The 10028-nt window shown below is 39.6% G+C and overlaps 1 protein-coding gene across 1 annotated transcript in view; it reads right to left on the bottom strand.

Annotated features, from left to right (window-relative positions):
• Positions 1–5679: 5679 nt before the first annotated feature.
• Positions 5680–10028, bottom strand: part of LOC129095116 (adhesion G-protein coupled receptor D2) — a 54447-nt gene continuing 50098 nt past the window's right edge. Inside the window, exons 22-23 of the mRNA XM_054603495.1 lie at positions 8195–8348; positions 5680–5711 (exon numbers count right to left, since the gene is read on the bottom strand). Of these exons, the coding sequence (XP_054459470.1) occupies positions 5701–5711; positions 8195–8348 (165 nt within the window). The 3' untranslated portion in view covers positions 5680–5700. The remainder of the gene's footprint in view (positions 5712–8194; positions 8349–10028) is intronic.

The following is a 10028-nucleotide window of genomic DNA, read 5'->3' as shown; positions in this document are numbered from 1 at the left end:
TATCCTATTGAATTACACCAGCACCATATACATACACCTGCATTGTGGGTAATAGGGCCCCCTAGAGGCCTTATCACCTCTGGGGGGCCTGTTAAAAAAAACTCACATTACTAAATAAGTGTCTTTTCTTAAATAAAGACATTTTATCCAACTGAATGTAACATTTGTGTTTTTGCTGCTGACTATCAAAGCCAGTAATGCACTAGTTCAATTTGAATACTTTCAGTTGAATATTCATAGCCAATCCATTGGCACAAACGTGTGTTGCGTTGGGTCAACCCCTTAGGTCAGTAAAGAAGAAATATGTTGCAGAAAACTCTCCAAAACTGTGGAGAATACTACATGAACACCCTTGGAGATTTATTGTTTGATAACCTATATGGACAGTATGCCACTTGAGCCTTTCTACTGCCGTCTTAAAAATAAAAAAAATGAGTTTCAAGAAATAAGAAAATTCCACTAGCGAAGAGAGGTGCTGTCGGCTGAATCAGTGGCAGTGGCTTGGCAAACTGCGTTTTTCTTTTAACTTTCAATTCTCCTAAGCATCCGTGCTTCACAGCCCCTTGGGCTATTGCCTTTCTCAATCTGTCCCTGGAGAGGCAGGAGTTATGGTCCCTGTCGATTGAGGAGAAAGGGATGTTATTCCCCTGTCACCCCCTGGTCGCGCCGCCATCCTCCCTGCCCTGATCTACGGCCTGACTCCCCCCCCTTACCCCATTCCTCCCTCCCTCTTCCCCACTTTGCTTCGTCGTAAGCTGCCAGCTATGTCGTTGCCATGGGCTGTTGAGATGAGGACGATGAAAAAACGTTCTGGGGGGTGGTGGTGGTGGTGGGGGGGTGTTGATATTGGTTTAGAGGTGCTGTTGGCAGATGCCGGTGGTAGTAGTGGGGAATGCTTTAGTACGGAGTTAAGGCACTTGCAGGAAAATTGGTGTGTGTTTGAAAATGTGCAGTGAACACACATGGACGACGGACAAAGTTTGCAAGATTTTGTGATTTAGGCTGATGTGTGGCTTAATACAATGCATATTAACTAAGATATATTGCAGTGTCCTCTCTATGCTGGAGAAAGGGGGGTGACGTGAGGCAGGGCGGAGGGGTGAACTGTCAGACAGCTTGGCCCAGGAGAGGTGACCTGCCCCAGGGTAGAAGCAGGTCTTTGTGTGACACCCTTGATAGGGGAGCAGTGACGGGGTTAAACATGAAAGGCAGTTAGCTGACGGTAGTGTGCGATCAAAGGGTCCCTGAAGGTTTGGTTTCAAGTTGGGTGGCTGACTGCTTCAATTTCATTTTATGAATCCAATATTATTCAAATGTGTCATACAATTATGCCACAGTTTGGCTTCAATTTCATGACTATGTTGTCTTTAACTTCACAAGATGGCTTTTTAATTTCTAAAACTTTTGGAAATGTTTTTATTTATTTAGACAGTAAAGCTGAGTGGAGCAAACTAAAATAGTCAGACACAATTAAGGATATTTTTTACCAGATGGGTTAAAAGTGGCTCAAAACAATCATTCAAGAGACAAAAGCTTGGCCCTACCATGTGTTGAAATTTGTCTGGAGAAATATGCATGAATGTTCCAATATATTTCTTTGCAATTGGAGTTTAATTTGTGGTATCTAAGAAGGAGAAAATGTGTCATGGATTTGTTCTCCGGTTTAGTTGAAAGAAGGACAATCACGATTCAACAAACTGCCGGCAACTTTATACCTTCAACACCACCAACGGACATCAGAACAGATATCAGTTCACCTGACACATGCTGAACAGAGGACTTCCAGGCCTCGGACTGCTCAGCCCTATTTCCATACTGGCCAATGCTCGGCCTCTTTTTGGTACTATTGCACCTTAGGCAAATCCTGAGTTTGTGAGGGTCTCTCTGGGTGAAGGAATAAATAAATAAGCAAATAAATAGATGAATAACCCAGAGAAATGGGAGCCCATGCGGGTTGGCCATCCATCATATATCCTATTACCACGCACTCAGCGGCACCTGCAGTATGTATAATGCAGTCAACCTCTGTAAGCAGATACAAATTCAACTCTTTTCCTCCTCAATTTGTTATATCTGACAACGCTACAGCTTGTGCCTTGTTGTTTCTTTGAATTATGAATAGATTCCCTTCAACAGACTTTCGCCTGTGCGTGGTAGCGTGGCGTTGGTATGCAGAACAGCTGCGGAAAACAAATTTGAGAAGCCTGGTACGCTTTGTAGCGGCTGGGCGAATATGCATAAACAGTTGCGCTTAAAGCCACTTAAGAACAAACAAATGGGCACAATATTTCATCTTTGGATTTGTTTCATTGGGTGTGATGAATATCAAATGCCAGGATGTAGTACGAGTGCAGTTAATGCAGTCGTTTTAGTGTTTCAAATGATGGAAGAATGTTTTTTAGATTTTTCACACAACAGTGAGAAATGTTGGGTAAGCGCTTTAACTGACAATTTAAATCTTACTTCCTGTCACAAATCTCTTTCTCATAATTTAGCCATGACACTTGGAACCACAAATACTACAAGTATCATTTTACAAACTCAGAGAAAAATGGAATGGAATAAAGGGAATGGAAGAAATGTGTGTCACTTCCTGTAAGTCACTTTGGATAAAAGCGTCTGCTAAATGACTGTAATGTAATGTAATGTAATGAAAGGGAGCACAAGAAAGAAGAAAGGGAAAGTTAGCGAGTAATTTAAATTAACAAATCAGACACATGGGGAAGAGTGAGTGAAAGAAACCAAGTGGGAGGGAGGAAGAGGAATGTAAATACACGGCAAACCCATAGCACATTTTGACTGTTGCCTGTTTGTTTGGGTATTTACACTGAGGCTACAATCAAGTCCTCAAAGCCTCAACCCACATGACAAGAGCCCATTTCATGGCCACATATCCTCTAAACAGCCAAGCCAAAAAGCCAAATCTCAGTCGATACTCAAACACCCACTCACTCACACAAAACCCCAAAGTCATATCCACTTATTTGTCCATCAATTCAACATGCAAGAAAGATGCAGGGAAAATCGTCAAAATGTAATTTGCGCGCAGAGGGAGGGCAGGGGAAGATCAGTTGTGAGGAAGTGATTTTTTTTTTTTTGGGACTTGGCTGAACTTTCAAGCCCTGTTTGGTTTGAGCAGATGTAGAATTAGTACACATCACTTTGCATCAGCGAGACATTGAACACAAGCTGCTGCTCAGAGCCCAAATACCTATCTGTCACACAGACACAACTCACCTCAAGTGTCCGTGTAATTATCAATGTGATGTCAACTCCCACAGCAACAAAAAGTCCAAACTGATAGAAGAGATACACTTTATTTGAGCTTTCAGGTCTAAAGGACCTTCATCAGAGCATACGTGGTTCAAATCGAACGGCAGGTGGAGAAACAAACAAATCATCATAAAAAATGTATGGGGAAAATAGGCCACACTTCACATTTTCTGCAATGTTCAAAACAACTTCACACAGACACTCCACCTATGTGTGAATACAGTATTAATTTGGTTAGAAGAAACAGTACTGTAGGATAGTACTTCATAATGTTACACAAATTTGTCTTAGAAGTGAAAAATAATGTAATACTACTTATAGTACTACTACTACTACTACTACTACTACTACTACTATAATAATAATAATAATAATGCACCAAATTAATTAAGCACTTCCCATACAAGAGGTGTAGCTAAGGGAACTTTACAATAAAAAAGGACAGGTATCAGTACAAGGATACGTGCACATAGTTAAAGGGTAACATCACTTAACACTCTTGGCAAGACATACAAGTTAAATCAAACATCTATGCAGTTGAATGACCATCAAGGCTATATGAAATCATAATACATTCTGCCACAATAACTGATTTAGACATGCAAATCCAAATGAGCACTACTCATACAGAAAAGAAACAGAAAGGTCAAGCAGCAGTCATCTAACAGCTGTTTCCATTTTGTTTAAATTAAATTATCAGCTATCAAACATTTCTACATAGCTATTCCTAAAAAAAGAAAGAAGAAAAAAACATTTATTTTAAAAACCAAGTCATGGAGCATGGCGATACAACTGTGGATACTGACTGATACTGTGATATGAGACACCATATTATTTTTATATACGTTTTATTTCCTATAGTATGGTTATATCAGACTGGTAAATGGAGTTAAGTGAAAAAATGGAGAAACTGATTCAACAGCGAGCACCCAAATGAAATTGCTACAAACATGTTCTCATAACACAATGGTTATTTTCTTTTTTTGTTTTTGAGCAGGGGAACCTGTTGCATTTCAATAAACCGGGCCAAACACTCATGACAAGTGATGGTGTGTGGGTGGAGGGAGGCAATGGGGGAGTCGACCCCACGGTGGAGTCAGCGGAGGATCTGTGTGTAATCTGCAGAAGATGCATGCAATAGACCGACACACTACTTTATCTACAAGGCCCCTAATTGCGAGGGATGCTGCGGAACACATGTTAGGAAAAGAGGAAGGGGGCGGGGAGTCAGATGTCAGATGTCAGCAATGTGCAGGCATATGGTTCTTACAAGTTGGGTTACGTAAACTGGAAATGACACGAAAAATCAGGTTTATACTGTGCATGCTGCATCTTTTCTTTGTTAAATTAACCCAGTGAACAGGGTTTTGTGGACATCACACCACTTAAATCCCTCACATGATTTAGAAACACTAAGATGTGAATAAGACATTAAGGACATGTGCCATCAAATAAAACAGACATAAATTGGACATGAAACATCATGAGGTATCCAAATTTCACTGGAAGTAAGACATTGCCTTTGGTCCAGTCAAACACAGTTTTGAAGCAAAATAGACCCCAAAGGAAAACTAAGTGACCTTTAGTGAACAATGTGAACTATAAAAGAAAGATAACTGCTTGACCATCTTTGTTTGTCGAGAGGTTGGCTTAAACAAAGCGAGGAACATGATGTGAGGTTACACTAGTGATCCAGCATATTATTCCTGCTTAAAAGGGCTCACAACCTTCAACTCAGCCATTGTGTGGGGCCATCTCATCAGGAATGCAACACTCATGCACATACACAAACACCCACACAACCATTCCCCTTTCAAATCAAACTCCCCCCCACACTTCACCCCCTATTCCTTCATTATGCACTTGTCCTTCTCTTGTGCTCACAGCAAATATGTGCTTTACTTTGTTCACATATTTCACCATGTACCCTCAACATAATCCACTGTCTGCCTTGGACATTTGTGCCAAACAACTTGAGTAAACAGAAATATGGAAAAGGCATAAGAAGGGGCTGACCTTGTACATGCAAGCTACTGCTATCACTTAGGAGATGGTGTGGTTATTGTTAAGAAAAATGGGGCTCATCTGTTTGTATGTTGTTTGGGCTTCATGATGAGAAGGCATTTAGTATGGCAAGTGTAGCGTACTGTCGAAATAAATCAATATTGTAAAGCCACCCAAAATGGTTTGGCCAGATTTCCTTTTTTTTTTTTTTTTTTTTTTTTTTTTTAATTATATGAATGCTTTCTGATGGAAAATGACGGATAAAGCAAATATTTTAATGTACTGCACTGCACGCTGACGCCAAGATACTTTTTTTTATCATGTGAAATTCTGAACAACAACTTGATTAAATCAAACATAATAAAAGTGTCCACTGTTCCTCCAGAGAAATTGGTCCAACTGCTGTATCACCTCTTCACAGCATCACGTCCATGCTTAAAAAAAAAAAGAACAGTATGAAAACCAATATTCAATCACCGTTCATGTAAAATAAGATTATTGTCAAGTGAGTTGGGTTCGTCATGATGATTAAATACAGCAAATTGAGAGTGCATGTTATCCTGTGTCTGCCCCACGCTGGATGATAATACGCATACAGTAACACTAGTTTGTAGTGTGTGAGCAGTCGGCCGACAGCCCATTCCCAGCACTCAATCACACGGAGCCGATGGCATTTGCATGTTGTAGCATTGAGACAGGGGCAAATTGGAGGAGTAGCAAATGGGCTGAATAATATCATCTGACAATCAATTATTTCTGCAATTGTGTTACATAAAAAAACATGATTTCCGCTGCCGAATTTGATTTGTCAGGTTGCATTAGAGGCGCAGTCATGTAAATGTGATATAGGGACTGATTTAACTACTGCGCGCCAAGTGAATGAAAGAGACAGTAATAGCATTGAGGACCATGCAAATCACCTGCAAAGGAAACGCTGTAAATCACCGTCTGAGAGGTGCACAGAGCGGCAACAAGGAGCAATAACACACAGCACATGTACTATTCAAATGTGAATATCATTATTGTACAAGTCATAAACCCCAACCCACATAGTATTTAACAATAATATTTTGTGGTAATTAATTCATAATGAAAAAGTTATATTAAATTGTTCTATCCCGTTGTCAATCGATACAATAGTCGGTGATACACTTTTTTTACGAAGACATTATTTCATAAACCTCTGCATATTGTTTGTCCCTTATTTCAGTTTTGGTTTTCTCTGTTTTTGCAAATATATGAACCCTTGTTAAAAAAAATATATATATTTAACTCTGTAACTGCTGCATCGACAAGGGCAACAGAGCAAGTAACACTAAGACCGGCTTTGAATTACAGAATGAAACCCGGGATCGACCTCTCCCTCTTTCTTCCTCTTCTTTGAAACCGGTGTCTCCAATCTTTTCCACAACCAAATGACTCTTAACTCTGCTGAGTGCAGCATGGGTCAGGCAGCTAGATTGAAGCCAGGGTGTCTGGTTAGTGTTCAGGTTTAACAGGAGATTTCTGATGTCTGATTTCACTCAACAGGCCAGACGCTACTCTCTGTTTCAGAGTGCCTTGCAGTAATGCCTTGGAGATATGCCAGTGTAGGAACAGTGGGGGGGATAAAAGTGCACAGACAGACTTGAGTCAACTTTATGATCATTTTGAAAGCTGTATTTTTTCTAATATTTTGACCACCCATTTATATCAGTGAAGGTAGACTAAATATTACAAACACCTCTCTTTTTAACCCAATACAATTTAAAGCATCACAAACTGAATAACAATTTAGATGAATCAACACTTAACCAAAAGAGATTCAACAAAAATGCAAAATTATAAACTTAAACATAGGCTAATAGCTAGGTGTGCCAAGTTAACCAAAACTGAGTGCATATAAAAAAGATCATGCAGAAAAAAAGGAATTTGTGTAATTGTATGATTAAGTAAATATAAAAAAACAAAACAGGTCTTTATGTAAAAAAAATACCTTTAAAAATGTGAGAGGAAGGTGTCATTGGAACTCAAGTTATTAAGTGGGAATGCCGCGCACAGAAACGCCACACATGAACTGTCAACACTTGTTAATTCCATTAATTTAATAATTAAAATGGCTTGGTTGCATTTGAGATACTGAACATTACAGTGAATTGAAAATCAAAACTACCACTTCTGATCTGAACATTTTCAAAAAGCAAGGCTGCAGGTGCTGTTCGTACATCGGGAAAAAATACATCACTTATTCTTATATATTCAGATTTCATCTTTCAAAAATATAAAGGTGGCCTTCCATGTTCTTTTTAAGTGAGGGTGATTGGTTGTGCTTTTTGAGAAGCAAGGCCAGCAGAGCAATGAAATTAGCAAGCAATCTTGTAACTTGCTATAATATGTTCATTTCCAAAGAGAGCTGGTTCAAATCTGTTCACTATGAAAAACTGTTTGGAAGAAGTGAATAAAAGATAGTAGTAAAATAGTTAAAGTAAAAAGCCCAAACTGTATCTTTGAAGTAGCAGTGCAGTAGCAACTATTTTGAATTAGGTGTAACACAGTTAGGGCCAACTAAATTTAAGGTTTCCATTAAATATTTAAATGAAGCTACAAGTTAACATGTGAAAAGACATGGCCCTTCATCAGTATTTGTGTGGACCCATGTTTTACCAGACTCTAAGTGTATATCTTTTTGTGAGCAAGAGGACATTAAAGGCAAACATGAGGGGAATTTGATTTCAGCAAATACAAGGGCTCTATATAATTCTGCATCGAACCATCATTAGCATGGTATTGTTTCAGGCTTTTCCTTATCACTGCACCTTCAACTTTAAAATGAGGAAGGACCTTTCTGGGTCTTATAGATCAAAAAGACAAAGTTGCCAACACAGGATAATTAGTGGAGAGGCCAAGAATCTTAAAGTATGGTATTGGTCTGACTCACCTCTGGTACTCTCTTCCTCCTTCGCCAGGCCGGGGCTGTTGCTGGGAGTGTAGGAGGGGGTGGCCCCCTCTTCCTGGCTTGGGGTAGTTCCTAGTGGGAAACTGACGGGACGAGAGCTGGTAACTGAGCTGGACGGTCGGGAACTGGCACAGTTCTGTAAGAAATTAGAAGGGTTTGTAAGCTGCAGTAGATCACTGGAGGGTTTTATAACTGCTTAAGGTACAATGTGTAAGATCTGGCAGGAATTTTTGTTTAAATTACTAACATTATCAACAGAATGTGAAGAGGTCAAGAGGCGATAGTGAGTCACTGTTACGTTTAGTCTGCCCTTATGAGCGGATGAAGAAGTAATGCTGTGCCGCACCTTGTCATATTGGAGCTACAGGTTTTGTTCGTAATTTTGATACATTTTGACAAGTTTGTTTATTAGATTAAATCCAAAGTGGGAGAAACTACAAAATGATTCAATCATTGCTGCCACCAGGTCCCCACTTTGCCAGGAGAAGGACAGGTGGCGGCAATTGACAATTGTTCTTTCATTTGGCTAATTGTTAGCGACCGCCTTTTTAAGACACGTAAAATATTTAAAATTCGCAATAGGGTTATTTACTGTTGTATTATATATCATAGAACAAAAGTTTAAATCCTCTTAAGCTTTTGTTAACCAGACCTTATTTGAAATCTAACCAAAAAACATCCATTCAAAAAAGACATTGACTTTGGGATGAGGGAACTGGAAGTGCAAAATGCTAACTAATTTCCGGGTTTTAGAACTCATTCAGGCACTGAAGAACTCAGCAATAAGAATGTCTAATGGATTTTTACATTTTACCTTTATTGATAAAAGTTTTTCATCATCCTTTTAAGCAGTCACAATCAGTAACAAACATGAATAGATGTCATGGGCTATTGTAGACTACAGTATTGTCCTTCCAACAATCCTAGGACCAAACCTGAGCAGCTGCTCTTTGAATTAAACTCAGAGACCTCCTTGTTTTACACACGCATCTTCCAGCCAGACCAAAATAAACGGCAATCACAGAAAACCCATTTGTTTGCACAGCTCTCAAACAAACTTGGGGGCTTCAACAGGCTCAAAGGCATCTTATATTTCATACTGTACTTCTATCAGGCAGGAATGCCCCGACGCTTGGAACAAGTGGAAAGAAACTAATACATGCACTGCTAAACATCATTGTACGTCACTCCAACCAGGGGTCTTAGCAACAGAAATGATTATAGTATTATATTTAATAAAATGCAGCTATTCGACAGTTACCAGACAGAAACATCCACTCTACTGTACACTTGTAAAAAACTAATTCTAATTCAATTTTTTTTTTTCTAACACCAAGACTGATTCCAACCAACTACTTGCTTCCTATGTTGTCAAACTTGAATTAAGATGAAAACAACTAATTCGCTTTCAATTTATTTCTATATTTCAGGGGTGTCAGGGGCATGGAGTATTGGGGAGGGGTGTTTTTTATACGGGTCTTGCAACTGACAGCTTTATTTCACAAAGCAATCTGGCTGTGTGTCTGTGTGAGTGTGTGTGTATGTGTGTGTGTGAGGGAGGTCAGGGTGTGTCAGGAGATACTCGGTATCAAACAGGCGGTCTACAATGGTCATAGTGTGTGTATGAGAGTATAAAACGCCACCCCCTGAGGCTAAACAAGCTGTGTGTGCGACCCACGCCCATGTAGAGGGCTACCACATGGAAGAGGGCTACAGAGGTTGACAGAAGTGTTGAATTTAAGAGGGTAGAGTGTGTGATTAGGTTTGGTGGAATTTATATGAGAGGTCGTCAAGGTCAGAGGTGTGTCAAGTCACT

The sequence above is a fragment of the Anoplopoma fimbria genome, chromosome 8 (genome assembly GCF_027596085.1).
Source record: "Anoplopoma fimbria isolate UVic2021 breed Golden Eagle Sablefish chromosome 8, Afim_UVic_2022, whole genome shotgun sequence".
NCBI lineage: Eukaryota > Metazoa > Chordata > Actinopteri > Perciformes > Anoplopomatidae > Anoplopoma > Anoplopoma fimbria.
The sequence above is the reverse complement of the archived record's forward strand: the minus strand, read 5'-3'. Positions and strand labels throughout refer to the sequence as shown.